The sequence below is a fragment of the Anoplophora glabripennis genome, unplaced genomic scaffold (assembly GCF_000390285.2).
Source record: "Anoplophora glabripennis isolate ALB-LARVAE unplaced genomic scaffold, Agla_2.0 scaffold223, whole genome shotgun sequence".
Classification (NCBI taxonomy): domain Eukaryota; kingdom Metazoa; phylum Arthropoda; class Insecta; order Coleoptera; family Cerambycidae; genus Anoplophora; species Anoplophora glabripennis.
This window is the reverse complement of record NW_019416365.1, coordinates 2,216-19,207: the sequence shown is the minus strand read 5'-3', so window position 1 is coordinate 19,207 and position 16,992 is coordinate 2,216. Positions and strand designations below refer to the sequence as shown.

At 37.7% G+C, this 16,992-nt stretch overlaps 1 protein-coding gene across 7 annotated transcripts in view; it reads left to right on the top strand.

Moving 5' to 3' along the window:
- LOC108906959 overlaps positions 1 to 16,672 on the top strand; it is a 90,595-nt gene extending 73,923 nt beyond the window's left edge. For all 7 annotated transcript variants that reach the window (XM_018710415.1, XM_018710411.1, XM_018710412.1 and 4 more), the window contains 10 exons: positions 3,189 to 3,345; positions 4,558 to 4,765; positions 5,997 to 6,318; positions 6,649 to 6,977; positions 7,823 to 8,024; positions 8,082 to 9,754; positions 12,270 to 13,013; positions 13,415 to 14,202; positions 14,329 to 14,508; positions 15,338 to 16,672. In XM_018710415.1, coding sequence (XP_018565931.1) covers positions 3,189 to 3,345; positions 4,558 to 4,765; positions 5,997 to 6,318; positions 6,649 to 6,977; positions 7,823 to 8,024; positions 8,082 to 9,754; positions 12,270 to 13,013; positions 13,415 to 14,202; positions 14,329 to 14,508; positions 15,338 to 15,515 — 4,781 coding nt within the window. In that variant the 3' untranslated portion in view covers positions 15,516 to 16,672. The remainder of the gene's footprint in view (positions 1 to 3,188; positions 3,346 to 4,557; positions 4,766 to 5,996; positions 6,319 to 6,648; positions 6,978 to 7,822; positions 8,025 to 8,081; positions 9,755 to 12,269; positions 13,014 to 13,414; positions 14,203 to 14,328; positions 14,509 to 15,337) is intronic.
- Positions 16,673 to 16,992: the final 320 nt, after the last annotated feature.

Sequence of the window (16,992 nt, the reverse complement as noted above, 5' to 3'; positions counted from 1 at the left end):
TATCAACACCTCTGGTTATATCGCACAGAATCAGCAAAATACACACGTTGGCTCACCGATCCTGCAAAGATTTAAGCCTTCGCACTAAAACTAATACTTCAAATCGGTACTACGTTATTTTATTTTATTAGTTGCATTACCTATTAAACAATTTGGTATAATATTATATAACATAATTAAAATACAGGAATTTAAAGAAAACTGGTTATTTGCACGTACCTACGAGTATGTAATTTTTTTACGTTTACTAAAAATAGACATGTTTTGCTTTATAAAACTAATTTTAACATATATCCCACAATGTTTGGCATATTTTTCGATAATAGAACGAATGCTAAATATATCCGAAGTGTAGACATAAAGTATTTTAAATTTTTTGTTTGTTTTTTAACATAAAAATGAAATTGCACATTACATCACATACACTCGAATTAGAGGCCGCTTCAGTCTCGAATTTGAGGAAACAACCATTGTCATAGTTCATACAGGGCTGATTGAGCGATTTATCACAAATGAGACGATTTCGTGAATTATTTTTAATATACAAATAGACATTATTTTCTTCTAACAGATTGTAGCTATTTGCTTCGCTTGTCTGTCAGTTTAGTGGGTGAATCTATCCAGGCCCGGATCCAGAGACTGGTTTTGGGGGTGGCGCAAAGCACTTCTTTATCATTATTATTGTTATTATTATTATTATTATTATTATTATTATTATTATTATTGTTGCTGTTGTTGTTGTTGTTATTTTTTTGATGACGTAAGGTGTAGGTTAGGAAGGGGGACTTGCATTAATATCGACTAACTGCCTGTTGTCGTTTGGAGAAATTAAAAATCATTAAAAAATGTTGTGCTTTGGAGGTGGCGATCGCCACATCGCCACCCCCTCTGGATCCGGGCCTGAATCTATCAACACTTAAAGAAAATGCGGAAGCAATGATGTTGACACGCTCATGTTGTCACTGCAATAAACTAAGATATTATTCTAAAAATTTGGTGCTCGATATGAAATTTTCAGGACAAAATGAAAAAGAAAAAATGCGAGTCTCGTATTTCTTAACCTATTTTGATTTTGTATAGTTAAAAACTTAGCACCAATACGTATGGATATATAAATTTGTTAAATTATATTTATTACGAAAATTGTCAACTTTTGAACTTTTGATATAATTGAAAATCACCACGTAACTTATCAGTAACAGTTGTAAAAACATAAAACGTATTAATGTAGGTAAGCAATTTCGTTTATTGCCAAACTCATATAGCCATGTATTTAATTTAAATCTATAAAATTTGCAATGTATAAACGCTACCTCCTCCTGTAAACACGCATTTTATGTTCTTGCTGGTAGATAAGAATCGAGGAGTGGTCAGAAACAACAAACTTTTATCGAGGGCAGTCTTTAACAACCAACTGCAATTAGTTGCTTTTTTGCAATGAGGAAGAACTAATTTACACTAAATTGACTCGGGTAATGGTTATTTGTGTGGGCCGGCAGACAGCTTTAATCACGTATTTTATCAGTTAATTTTCCAGTGCTTGCTTAGTGACTTTATATAATATTTTTAGTCGTTCAGTCAACTCGATTTTTTCGACGCAATCAGTCCTGCGAACTCCAGTACACAGAGTGTAATAGCACTGTTGCGACAAACTTTTAGGCTGATTCCTCCTGGTCAAAACAAAAAAAGAGAGATTGAGTCCTCCAAAATGGTTGAATTTTTGCAATACAAAGAGCAGCTAATGTTTTACAAAAAAATGTTCACCCTCTGAAATTGTCAAAATTAAACCCATAAATAGGTGCTAGCAATCAGGTTATTATTTTAGTTATGTCTTTTTATGACTTGAATTGACACCCTTCATTCCATATTTTACTTTCCATAATAAATATACCTACGGTACGCGCCTAAAGTATGGAATAAATTCAGTAAAAACGTTTTTGGGAAAAATCCTCGAACAGGTCGATTTTAATTTAAAAAATACATATTTTAGCATAAAAGGCGATTTTCAACCGTCATTTGTTTCCGAGTAATGACGTCATCGACATTTTTTTAAATAGGAACCCCCTATTTTTTTTTCTTGGTTCTGAAAGATCGTTTCATTGTCGATCCGACAGTATTAAAATGTTGCCATCTTACATAGGAAAGTTTTCGAGTAAATGACGAATGAATGTTAGAAAACGTAAATTTTATTCATTAAAAAAATAACAATTCCTATGTCAAGCAAATACAATTCATTAAGTTTTCTACCTAAATTACTTTACTGGACTATTTCTTATGGGGCTACTTAAAGTCCAAAGTGTACGTTAATAGACCACATAATTTAGAAGAACTCCAAAATTGTATTATAGATGAAATACACAGAGTTACCCCAGAAATAATTCATAATGTGCAAGAAGAATTTCTACACAGACTTGCGTATCGTCAAGAAGTCGTTGCATGGCAATTCGAACACTTAATTTAGGTAGAAAACTAAATGAATTGTATTTGCTTGACATAGGAATTGTTATTTTTTTAATGAATAAAATTTACGTTTTCTAACATTCAATCCTCATTTACTCGAAAACTTTCCTATGTAAGATGGCAACATTTTAATACTGTCGGATCGACAATGAAACGACCTTTCAGAATCATGAAAAAAAATAGGGGGTTGCTATTTAAAAAAAATGTCGATGACGTCATTACTCGAAAACAAATGAAGGTTGAAAATAGTCTTTTATGCTAAAATATGTATTTTTTAAATTAAAAATCGACCTGTTCGAGGTTTCTTCCCAAAAAAAATTTGTTTCGTTTTTACTGAATTTATTCCATACTTTAGGAGCGTACAGTAACATAAATAACATAAATTTTTTAATTAAACCAAAATGTATATCCAAATGCCCAGTGTAAAATAAACTACATATGTTGCCGAATGCCGAATGTAGATTAATTCAAATATCAAATATCGGTTATTCTGCCTTGATAATAAACTTTGCTACCAATACGAAGCCCATATCATAACGGATAGCAATTAGTCGTGTTTTGTTTACCTGAAATGTCGGCTATCCTAAATGCTGATTGGTCGTTTAAGAGAGATTAACTGAGATCTCAGGTAAATAGGGTTATTATACCAATAAACTGAGACTGAAGTCAGCTTATTTTATTATTATGAATCAAACTAATAAGAAAATACCATTCTCGTTTTGTTACAGGTAAGGGGATGACCGAGGTGGGTATTCTCCGGAGCAGTCCGGATTCGGACTGTAACAGCAACCACCACGGTTCAGCCAGTTACGTCAGCAATACGTCTTCCCAGGATATCGACTTCATCCAGGACAACTCCGACTACCAGTGGTTTCTAGATTATGGGTAAGTCTTAGAACTAAGAGGGAATTGGGATAGTTTCCTTCAACTGCAAAGAAAATGATAATTTTCACACAAAAATATAGTTTTTTTGCTACACTACTGCAAAAAAATTCCAAAATTACTAAAAAATTCATTAAAATTTCCTTTAATTTCTTTTATTAATTTGAAATTTTAAGTGGAAAATTTAATAACTGTTGGCGATTTTTGAACCAATTTTTTTGGTAAGATTCTTTAAATCCAACTATTCCGCGCCCTACGCTAGGGGTCGCTATATCGATAATTGAAAAGAATAATTGAAGGAAGGCCAGATTGGGCGATTTGTCACAAATTAGGCGATTTTTTGTTTATAAAACATTAGTAAAGGCTGGTTGATGGTTGATGTTAAAACAAATGCGAATATATTTTTGCGAAATCGCAAAAACGACAAAGTTTTATTCACATAAAAACGAAGTATTAGTTACAAGGGTATTACAGAAAAAATCTACGGACCTTTTACCAAATTTTATCTTTGTTGTCATAAATTATATCAAGTATATTACACTCTAAGTTCCATTTTTACGTTTATTTTAAAGAATTTATAAGTTTTATTTATTGTCGTTAAGTGCAGGAAATAGAATAAACTCGATAGTTTTTGGAATAATTCTTTGAATTTAATTTGAATTACTTGGTATGACATACCTAAATAACCCCCCTAATTACCTGTCGGTTCTGTCACAAATCAACGAAATTTGTATTCTTTGTTTCATTTTCCATTATTTTTACGTGTCGTTTTAACTAATTTTGAAAATTGGGTTATTGTTTCAATGGTTTTTTAAATAATTCTTTATTTTATTTTCATATTTGAAGTATATTATGGCAGATTATAACCTCACTAATTATCTATTAGTTCCGAGTTGTCAGAAATCAACGCAATTCGTAAAAAGTTTAATTTTTTTTTCCAGTATGTGTATGAATTTCGTCCTATTTCATATTTTTTAACTTATTTTCATTTTATGATGTACTTAGTTAACAAGCTGGAAAATATCCCATTAAAATATTGTATTTTTATGTATACCTACCTATCTACAATTTCAGAAAAAGCAATTAAATAACTGCCTGAAAGCTGAATTTAAATAAATAGAATTCGGTTATTCATTATTCAGTCGCGCTTAAATAAATAGTTGTAACTGATTTACTTAAAAAAAAGGACGCATCCGTAAATATGTTTTTTTTTAGGTATCGGGATGGGGGAACAAACCACCATACCAGCATCCTCTCCCTTCCCGAGTCATATGAAGCGGGGGACCTTAATTACTACGACACTTTTTCAAAAAATATGGACGCCAACCTAGCAGAAGCCGATATGGAAAGCTTTAGGACTGAAGACATCCATGCTTTATTGACGAATTTACCGCCGATGTGTACTGACCATCTAAGTCAAGAGGTAAAAATAGGTTTCTCTTTCATTTTCAATTACTATTATTAATATCTGCCTCTAATTGTAGTTGTAAATATTTACAAGTTATTACTTTATTTGTTTTTGCAAGATTAATGCTACCTGGCATCTTTTGAAAAACAAGCAAGAAAATAAATACTTTTACAAATTTAATAGACGCGACTACCTGCATTTAATTCTGTTATTGTTTATTCATTTTATTGTATACTGCCTTATCAGTATATTATTAAGATATAAATACATACCTACATTTGTTTATTTTTAAAATTGGAAGTAGTGAAGTGTTTTAGTTAGTTTGTAGTTTATATAACATTTTATTAAGTACAAATAAAACAATAAGTAACACTGGTGATATCTGCATAAAAAAGATTATTTGATATTTGATAGGTAAATGCAGTTTCTACATATACATACTTCTGCTTATCCACTGATGCAGTGATCTCTAAATAACTAAATGGATAATGAGTGGTATGAGCCTGCTTGAAAAATGTTATATCTCTTTTAAATAATTCGTGTTTAAGGGCGAAATTGTTGAGATTAAATTTCGTACACAAGCATATTTTGTGTATGCCCAATAGCAGATTTTTGCATAAATTGCAAATATCATTCCCGTGTACTGCTTATGCGTTCTCTACAGTTTAAATGCCTAATTATATGCGCAGAATCAAATACTGCCTGGGCATAAAAAAATTGGCTACGTTAATTGGACGACTAGTCATAATTCAAAATTTAACCAATCGGCTAAACAGTTGATCGATCACGTGGTACAGTCGGACAGCCAATGAACGTATTTAGACGGGTGGTCCGTGGACTTAATGCAACCTGTTTCAAGTAGAAGTTAGAATCCAATCTTCAGTCCATATTCAGAATAGAGACCAGTGGATGAGTCACATAAAAATAAAAACGCGTCGATTTTTAAAATAATTGTAACCTCAAACAACAGTGGAATTTGATCGTTAATAATAATTTTTAAGTGTTTTATATTGAAACTAAATGAAAAATATGTTAAATTCTATTATTTTTAAATAATTTGAAAGATATGAAGAAACAGTGTTACATACTTTTTGTGGTGGATGTTCACCCATTATTACAGAATACAGAACTAACAGATAAAATTCATGTTAGGTATATTACACTTGATAGTTAATTTTCACATAAATTCAATTTGTTGTTACCTAGTGATTATCCTGAGTGAATATGATTATTATTTATTTTCCAGAATAATAGGCAGGGAGAATGCTACGCAAGTGTTTCTGGTTCTATGATGGCTAAATTCGACCTGGACAGCTCCATAAGCCCACATAGCAGTTCTCAAGGAGAAGATTGTTCAGCTAACTCAAATTCTATGTCTATCTGCAAATCAGAACTGCTCTTCAGCCCCGTGAAAGAAACACCTGTATCGGTCAACTTTAGTGTGGACTCTTTGGACTGTGATTTTCACGATATGATGATAACATGCCAGGCTAATAAGGATAATTATACAATAGCATTTGAAGGATCTGTAACAATGTACTCGGAAGACAGCGATTATCATGAATCGGGTAAGTAGTCTCGTTATTCAAAACGAACTCTATTTGGTATCCAAGGTGTATATTTTGTTGAAAAATTAAACCAGTCAAATAAGTTTCCTATTTTTGTAAACTGCATTTATTTTTTATTTTGATTAAGGTTTAATCAAATGAGAACTTGTTACAGAATGTATATATAATTTCTTGAATTGCTTATCAGATTGTTTTCATGTAAATAAAGAAATTTAAATGTTACAGAGATTACATGTAGGAAGTAGCCATTTTCTCAGTTAGACATTGATATTGTTTGAGATTCTTCCTTCTGCCTTATCGCTAAACAAATATGACCTTTTAAATTTCCAGATAAGAGTTCTAATTCTCATGACACTGGCAGTACTCATTGGCCTGGAAACTTGAAGCCTCAAGTGAAAAATACGAAAATTCTGGATAACTCAATGACTCAATCAGATTCTAGTAGTTTCACTACTTGGAGTAAGCTGAAGAAGCGCAGCAGCGAGGATCAGCTGAGAGTACGGCCGTCAGGAAACAATAACAACTCAGGAGACGACGCAAATCACTTGGGATTGACCGAGGTTACGTTTAAGAGCCAAAGTATGCCCAACTTGTATAAGCAGAGGTTGAAGAGCCTGATGGCTACCAGCACGTACATCAAGAGCCAAAGCAATAGTTCGGTGAGCAAAACTATGTTTAACTATTTATTTCTTTGAATTTACTTTTATGGAAAAATTAAATTAAAACAATTATTAATACATACGAGGGGTAACTTTAATTGGGGAGTTAGTTTTTTAGGCATTGAAATTATTATTTTTAAATCAAATACGTAGTTGTTTTTTCAAATTTTTTATAAAAAGAATTCTTTTTTAAAGCACTGGGTTTAGTTTGTGAATCTGAGTGTCGACTTGACTTCTGTCATTCGCCTAGCTTAGGTGAACTACATAATTTCAATTCATCTGATGTGATATGACAACAGGGCGTTTGACAGCTTCATATTGGTTTACTTTTCAGTTTATTGGTTTATGAGAAGGTATTTGCAATATGAGAGGCAATTTCTTGACTTGTATAAGTGCAGTTGTAAGTCAATAACCTTACTTAAAGTTACTTATTTGAGTGTTTAGTATTGGTACGATGTGTTTATGTGTCTTCATTGTTAAACTGCTTTTTGAATTATGAGAAAACAGTAATGGCTAATCATTTAGTCATTTAAATATTGGCGACTTTGATCTTTGAAATTGGTCTTTTGTTATGCTTATTGCAGATTTCTAAACTGTTTTTATTCAGGTTACATCCACTAGAATTTATATTGCGCATAACTTTGTCTATTATTTGAAATATTTTATAGTAACTCCGCACAAAATGTTATCTTTAGTCATATTTATGAAAGAATAAAAAATTTATTGACAACTTTATAATGATTTGAATGGAAGTATGGAAATGTAGGAAAAAGTTGTTCATTTTGAATATTTGATAGTTAATAACTGATGAAAAACTTTTTATCTATTTCATAACTTCTTTTTAGACTGATACCTGCACTATAAAAAGGCGACCTGTTAAAGTGTTTGACATCCAGCATCAAGTGCAGCACAGTGGATCTGGGGGAAACTTTTCCGATTTGGCTGCGTCGATAGACGCAAGCAGCAGCGACAGCGCAAACAACAAACAACAGCCCAACTTCAGCCTTGTTAAATTATTCATGAAACAGAAAAGCATGAGCACTGAAGGTAGACAAATACAAAATTATTTGAAATGCAGCTTTTGTATACAATTTTTTTTTTAAGGAATGTCTACGACGATGGACCAATTGTCTTCTTCGGAAAATTGGCCAGGAAGTCAGTCTGGCGAAAGCCAAAATTCCGACGGGAAATCTTCAGAACACCTAAAAAACCTCGAGACAAGTGCTGAAGCTAAGACGAACGAGAGCAGTGCCAGGACGTATGATTTGATCATAGAAGAACCCGAAGACGACATTTCTAGAAGCGAGTCGGTGGAGCAGCTCTCCGAGAGCATTTCCAAGATAGATTCCGTCGGGGACAGTTTTGAGAAAGAAAGTGTGGTACCAAAGGATTGCGGTGATAAAACCTCGGAACAAGAAAATGGCAATAAAGTGTCTTGTCAGCAGAAATGTTTGAAATCGAAAAGCGAGCTTATAAACAGGAGCATCCAAACGTCGCATTTTTCCGAAATCGCCAGCTTAAAGAATGCTCATAAAACGAGCATGGAATTTTCCAAACCTACCATAAAAGTCATCGAGCAATCATTTCTAAATAAATTAAAGCAGGAAGGGGAAGTTCAGAAACCTGTCTATGTCTTGTATCCGAATTACGTCCTCCCCGACCTAGACTTCTTGAACGAGAAAGACGAACTGTCCAAGCTACTTTTACTACCCCAGAAGGCGCCAAACGTTACTTCGACGAAAAAGCGACCGTTTAGTTGCAACGACCTGGAAACGTTAAAACGTAGGGGGTTCGGGCACGTTAAGGATTGGGACTCCCTCAACTTCCTCTTACCGCAGGAGTACCGCCAGATTCTAGCAGAAGTGCCAGAGATATCGGAACATATCAAGACGAACACTAAAGAAAAACCATCATTCATGCAGAATAAATTCACGAAACGACGTCCGCTCAGTTGCGAGATCAACCAGACGAACGTATCGTCAAGCTCGAGTACGGCCACCCAGCCAAGTTCCGGCTACCGGGGATCTTCCAGCTTGCTAACTGACTCTCAGAACAGTCCAGCGACCACCACAAATCTGAACCCGCTCTTCGTCTACCGTTATGACAGCGTCACCAGCTCCGAGGCCAGCCTCATGACCAGCGATAGGCAGCACAGCATCACCACCACCGCCCCTCCTCTGCCGTTACGCTGCGTCAGCCTGGGGCAGGGCGAGACAGTGCCACCCAGACCCCCATTGCCAAGGGGCATCCTCAGACGAGGTGCAGAAAAAGCAGACCCGAGTAAGCGTTACAGCATGTACGAGACAAGCGAGGAGGAACTTATCGTTGAGGATCCCGGGTACAAGAGGAAGTCGTTCCCCGAGCCCTACTACCTCCAGAGGCACAAGAAACTATCGGAGACGGAGGACGAGGGAGTGGACGCGGGCACTTCCAGCAGCAGCTTGGATGAGCACCCGGAGTACCCCACGCATCGGAATCTCCTTTCTAATATAAGTACAGATGAATTGGTGCAGTTGGAGGAATTCCTGAAGTTGAGCGGGATCTCGGCCTCGGACGAGGAGCACACGGAGGAGAGCCTGATACAGTTGAGGTCGTACGTCGGCAAGTTCCTGTCGCTCAAGATCAACCAGGAGGGCGCTGAGCACTTTGGGGGAAAGAAGTGCGTCAGCTTCGCGGAGAGGATCAACGTGACGCCGAAGCTGCTGGAAGCGAAGCAGTCCGTTCCGCCGAATAATTCACCCAACGTTTCCGCGTTCCTGCATCAAAAAAACTACCAGGTGAGCCACAAAGTAGTACTTGACAATATCTAAAATTCTATAGTATTTCTCATAAATGTTCTTTGCTTACGTAAATTTATAGAGAGGACACAGAAATTGCGAAATTTAGATAAGTGAATTGCCTTCTAAAAAAAAATTAAAATTAAAAATTAAATGTGTATATATTATTTTTATAAAAAAGACAATGTAATTGTTTTTATATATTTCTTGGTCTATCATCAGCCTTAACAAAGACCAACAAAACACTTACGAGAGGGGACCCAAAAATAACCGGAATTTCTTTAGAAAGTATTTACTTTGTTGATTTTAAAATACAACCTTAATCTCCTTCAAAGTACTCTCCATTAGCATTAATGCACTTGTCCAAATGTTCATACCTGTGTTGGAAGCACCTTTTAAATTCGTCCCACTTGTTCCCATATTTATTTAGCCATGCCCATATATAGGTCTGGTCGAACTAAACGTGGAGGCGATAGAAATGTATACGCTCAGTTGAAGAATGCGAGTGCAGGCAAAGGAAAACGATCACAGTTGAATTGGGCTACTGGGCAATAAATCACGGCAGATGACAAGTGGTTGATAAATTGCCCAGCAGTGCAGTGTAGCAATGCGGAATTTTTAAATTTATTATAGGCACCTATCAATCATTCATATTACAACTGCAAAATGGAGAAATAAGGGATATTTTGTTTACTAATATTATCACAACATGGCATTTTGGAGGCCTTTTGAAACGGACAAAATGAAATTTACCACCAATATTGAGGACATACCTAAATAATTAAAATATGTTGTTGGCCAAATGAACATATAATAGAAATTTTCTACACATTATATACAAATTATTATAATTTTTTACCTTAAGCAGAAAATTTTTTTAGGGACGCCTATGAAACTCATTAAATTTTATTACCAGACGTTTGTTTCTATGTTCAGCTGACTTCGGAAAGACTATACCTGCTAGCACCTTCATGACATTGCGTTTTATGTGTTCGACATCGGCAAAACGCTTCCCTTTCAAGTCCCTTTTCATCCCCGGGAACAGGAAGAAGTCCGAGTGTGCTAAATCTGGCGAATAGCGTGCGTGGGTCAAGATAGTCATCTTCATTGAGGCCAAAAACTTGCGAACACACGGCCGGGAGAGTTGTCGTGATGCAGGAACACTTACTGGAATTCTACAAAGCCGGACGTTTTCGCGCCAAACTTCTGCGCAGCCTTTTCGTAACCTCCAAATAGAATTGTTGATTTACTGTCTGGTTTTGAGGGATAAATTCTGAGTGTATGATCCCTTTAATGTCAAAAAAACAGATCAACATCGTCTTCACATTCGATTTCACCTGACGAGCTTTTTTTTGGATGAGTAGAGCCAGTTGACTTCTATCGACTTGACTGTTGGCACCATGACTCGTCGCCTGTGACGATTTTGTTGAAAAAATTTAGATCGTCTTTGAATGAGTCCTTCATTTCATGACAGGCTTGAACGTGACGATCCCTTTGATATCCGGTGAGAAGTCTCGGCATGAACTTTGCGGCCATTCTTTGCATCCCCAAATCAACGTTCAAAATGTGCTGAATTGAGCTCCAGGACAACCCGGATAATTCCTCGAGTTGGTCGATTGTCCTGCGTCGATCTTCATTAATCAGATAATGGGGCTGATCTTTAATAACCATTTCTCCCTTTTTAAAACGAAAAAACCATTCGTACACTTGATTTTTACTAAGAGCATGTTCTTTGTAAGCTGTTTGCATCATCACAAAGTTTCCGTTGCGTTCTTGCCAAGTAAAAAACAAAACTCTGGCGGCACAACCTGGTACTACAAGTACACGATGCACAGCATATCGATTCCGGGTCGATTTTTGGGTCTCCCCTCGTAAATAGCCAAGATAGAACGATCTTACTTTTTCCATATTTTACTTAGGATTGCTTTTTGAAACCGTTATAGTTTTATATCCAATTTTCAAGGTGTAGAATGAAGCAAAAAATATGCTCGCCAATAGTCAAAGTATGTTGTCTCATTTTTTCTAATAAATAGAATTCGCAGTAATCTTATATGATTGGCATAGCACAATACAACTTGCTGAGAGTGTATTTGTGCAAATTCGAATAGACACGTTTTTTTTTTCAGAAAAATTTTTTTTTTTTAGTATGTATATTTTTTAATTTTGAAAAATATGAAAAAATCTGAATATATCTAAAAATAATTCACGCATATATTTGCAACACTTTTCAAAGTGTCATGTCAGGTGCCCTTAAATTAATTCTTTTCTTTTGTAAGTTTTATTTGAAGTTTTGCCACTTTTGCCCCATACTTTGTTATCAAAATAATGAATTTGATTTATGAAATGTTTAATTATTTGCCAAAGTGAATTTAATCTCCATAAAGCTGAATTTGAGTTGAAAAACCACTTCCCTTTTTTTTATTTCTTAAGCATCCAAAGTAGAGAACATTGCAAAGTTAATGTCGCGCAATTAAAATATAAGCACTCCAAGTATTTACTGTAGCTTTTCTCCCAGATTAAAAACTTGGTCGACATGCCTATTTGCGAGGAGAACGAGAACAGCCCCAACTACTGCAGCCCTCAGACCACCCCGATCCACCACAGCAAAACACCATCAGACTACAATCTGGTACAGAAAAAGTCCCTCGTTAGCGCAGTCACGGACGCGGTCGAGCAGCTCATGCACCATTTCTCCCCCGCCTCCAACCAAATGGAATTGAACGCTTTGGGCGATGCCAGCTTAAATCCCACGTGTGCTAAACTAGCCCTTGGCACTCTATGTCCCGCTCTTTACGCTGTCTTAAGCGACGGGTTGAAGCCGTGCCTGGAGACGAGTTTCGGCGCCATCAATAACTCGGTGTGGCAAGTCGTGGAGGCCTCTGCCCAACAGGGTCCCCTCACCAAAGCCCTGAACGACCTCGTCATGAGAATAAACAGCGAGGACGTCATAACGGAAGGTCTAGTGAAGTTCAACGCCTTCGTCTTTGGATTGCTGAACGTTAGATCATTGGACGCGTGGGCGAGTTACCTCAGGACTAGGGAGAGCGTGTTGCGGAAGCACTACACCGGCGATTCGCTTCTGGTTATGTCGCACACGGGGGGCGCCAACGTTAGGTCTCTGTTGGACGCCATGATTGCCGCATTGCAACCCCTCGCTTTCCTTCCGTTTCAGCTTGACCTGCTCTTTGAGTATAAACAGTTGCATCTCAGCTTTAAGAGAATGGATTCGTATCACCAGCCCCTCAGCCCCACTCACAAGGTATGAAACGTAATTTTTTTTGTTGTAGGTTTTTTTATTGTATTTTATTTTTACTTTACTTTAAATCTACGATTAGTTAAACATTTCATTCAATTAATTCTAAAAATAGTTCAAATGTTCGTATAGGGTGAACCAAATTCAACGTTTTTGGGGATCTTTTCCTGCTTTCCAAAAAGATATGGCTTCAATTTTCGAGAAAACTTGAATGATAAAAATCGCATCTTGATACCTTGATTCATTTGAAAGATAAACGACGATTTTTTAATTCTGACCATTTTTTGTTTTTTTTTGTTTATGAGAACATTTGACTTTTATGAAATTATTCTATTGCATATCTAGACATTTGGTAACTTGACTGACTACCGTTACAGTAAAGTACCTTCATCCTTAATTTTTTTTAGCATTGTCCTTCTCCGAACTTCAAGCAATTCAACTCTCCGAAACTGGGTCTCTCTTCAAACAGCAATCGATCCAATTCCGAATCCGAAGACACGTCCACGGCCACCACGGTTCGTAACTCGTCCGCCTGTCACATCAGGACGCACCCAGACCCAATGAGCACCTCCCCGTCGAAGACGAAGGTCCGCTGCGAGAAAGAACGCCCCCGTTCCTGCGTGGAAGGCAGCCTCTCCAAGCCCAACTTCAGGCTGTGTGGAGACGTGGACGACGTAACAAGGAAGAGATGGTCCGGCATCGCGCTCAACTCCAAGCTCTACCAGGCCTACGACAGGCTGGCGAAGGAGGAGGAGGAATACACCGACAGCCTGGAAAACCCCGTTCCTCCGCCAGTAGACAAGAGCGACGAGAGCAACTCGAATGAGAATGTCCCCTCTCTGAAGGAAGATTGCGAGCCGGAATCCCTCGATTCGAACTACTCGGACGAGAAGCCGCTGAACGGACGGAGATTCAAGAAGTTGCAACAGAGATGGGAGATGCTCAGCGGGCAGAATTCGACCGAGTCACCACCGTCTTCGCCCACGCATGCGGCTGGCAAATCGAAGATACCCCGGCCTGTTATTTCGCCCGTTAGGCCGTCGGGAATACCCGTTGCGGTCTCTCCCACAACTAAAGGTGGCTTAAAATCTGTGAAGAGAGTTACAACTCCTCCTTCTGGCAGTAAAACTGCCGTCAATAAGGGTTTGAATGGCGTTAAGAGTTCTCCGTTGAAGAAGGCGGGAGTGTGTGCAAGGTAAGTTTCCGTAGCGATTATTGACTATTTAAGGTTTTTATTTTTTCCCGAAATATTCCCAAACGGAAACTTTCCGAGTGCCCATCTCCAGCTACAGTTCTAAAACTTTCCGTATTCCCTTTTCAGAACGAGTAGAGTTGACCAGCTGGAACACCCCCAAGACGCAGTGCGGCACATACAGAGGCCTAGCAGTTTACCGTACAAGCCGGCACCACAGAATGGGAAGACTTCCAAAATCACTCCACCCAGAAGGGCAGCCTCCAGCTCGCTGAACAGGAGACCGCTCAGTCATTCCACCACGCCAAAGTAAGTCGTTTTATTTACCGATCGAAATGATTTCAAAGGGTCCCGTTAAGAGGACAAACTTGGTATACAGGTATTTTATTGCCAGTGTTGCGAGAAACAACTACTCCAAAGGCTATATGCCCCTACCGGCATTGAATTATACTCACAACACCTAGTGCAACAGCTAGGATCGTTTGTCAGTTTAACCCACCAGGCAGAGACCGGTTTCGGACTTATTAGTCCTCATCAGTGTGTCATAGGTGAGACAACCGACAAACGATCCAGCTATTTTGCGTCATATCGTCATGAGAAGGAAATACATTGTACGTGGGAGCACAAATGGCTCCATCTGTCATGCTGACTCCCAACTGTGCCATTCAAATGGCTACAGTAGGAAGCGACCTGCTATATTGCAGGTACTTGGTTGCACGACTGCCACCCACAGAGGGCGTAACACAATGTTTGAGTTGTCAGTGTTACGAGAAACAACTACTCCGAGAGCTATATGCCCATACCGGCATTGAATTATATGATTCAGCTGTTTTGCATTGTATTCTCACAAGAAGGAAATACATTGTACGCGGAAATGCAAATGGCTCCATCTGTCGTACTCATCTGTGTAATTCAATTCCGATAGGGGCATATAGCCCTCGGAGTAATTGTTTCTTGCAATACTGGCAATTAAAACATTGTCTTCGGCCTCTGTGGGTGGCAGTCGTGCAACAAGAACCTGCAATATAGCAGGTCGCTTCCTACTGCAGCCATTTCAATGGCACAGTTGGGAGTCACCACGACAGATGGAGCCATTTGCGCTCCCGCGTTCATTGGTATACAGGTAGTAACGTTTCAGGGTTGTGAGGACGTTAAACCACAGGCTGCCCTCCGAGAGCGGTCACCTGTCGTACAACGAGGGCGAGAGACTAAGGGTGGTGTTGGAGGTGGACGACAAGTGGCTCCTGTGCTGCAGGGGCACTCAGAAAGGTCTCGTGCCGAAGTCAGCCGTCATAGCCGACGCTGGTCGATTCTGACTGTAAATATTGAAAAAAAACCTACTCGAGTTGTAAATTTTTATACAGACTGGGCTTGTGATGTAATAAACTTAGATAAGGCATATTTTTAAAAGAACTATGCTAGTAATACAGTAACATTGTTAATAGTAAGTATTACCGATATTATTACCGCTTATTGCTGTTGTAAGCATTTCGACTTCATTTTTCTAAAGTATTAATTTCGTTTAAAATTCAGTGATAGTGTACTAGTACTTAATACTTAAAAAAAAGTGGTAGGGCGTTTGATGAAAATTATCCTCAATCAAAATATTGCTTTTACTATTAATCTCCCCGAGACGCCAAATCGACTAAATTTTCCCTCGGACTTAACTAACTTCTCTGTCTGTCTTCTCTTCTCTCTACTTCGGTGGTTGGGTTCCTCTTACACTCGAATTACCAGCAGAAATTTGCTTTTGCACCGTAAGGAAACGGACAAACATTTATTAACATTACCATTCCGCACTTTCAGTTCCCTGTAACGTAACAGTATAACGTCCGTTTTAATTTTTGGTGCCACTTTGACCACTTCTTAACAAAACACTTCCCATGCACTGTCCCTGCTCGATAACAGTGTAGGTGGCGCCGTCAGGTTTTTACGGTGCAAAGGCAGGTCTCTGCATGATTTCCACCTACGGCTTGGGCGGCGATGCCTAAGCTCGACGGTGGAAATGAGCACAGCAGGTTTCGGTTTTCAGGAAAAGGGCATGAAACCTTAAAAATTCGTCAATGTCGTAGAAAGTCCAAACTTTAATACTTTGCTAACGTATCAGTGTTGTTTTACATCATCATCATGGCTCTAAAGTGCATACAAACATGTTTCTAAAAAAGTTGTATAATTGTAAATAATAAAGTTTTGATTGATACTGTCGCAATACCCTAAAAAAATATTTAAGAATCACAAATAAATATCGCAATTAAAATTATATCTCACCAAAATTTGATGCGTCTTTTGTCAAAATTACAATTAAAAAAAAAGTAGGCTGTGCTTTTCATGCGACATATGTTCGTAGTATTTTTGCCTCCTGATCACGAATCTGGTATCAGAATTTAGCTATCGCACCACAGGAATTTCCTAACCTCAAAAAACTGGTCAAAAATAGCAAAAATTCATGAAAACGTGCTAGGAAAATTACAAACAATTTTTTTTCTATATTCAAATGTTCATTTATATAGTTAAGACCCCGCCCAACGTGAATCCGCGGTTAGGTTCTTTTTCTAACCTCAAAAAAACGGGTCAATAAATGACAGATATCACGAATTTTCAAACAATAACAGATTCGGGCTAAATTTGGTATCTGGGGGTTTTCTGGGTCACTAGCTCAATTCTAACACCAAATTCGTGATCAGGAGGCAAAAATACTACAGATAACAAATGTCGCATGAAAAGTACAGACAACTTTTCTTTGTTTGTGTGGCTGTTATCTTCTGAACGTTTAAAATTGTAGTTTTGACAAAA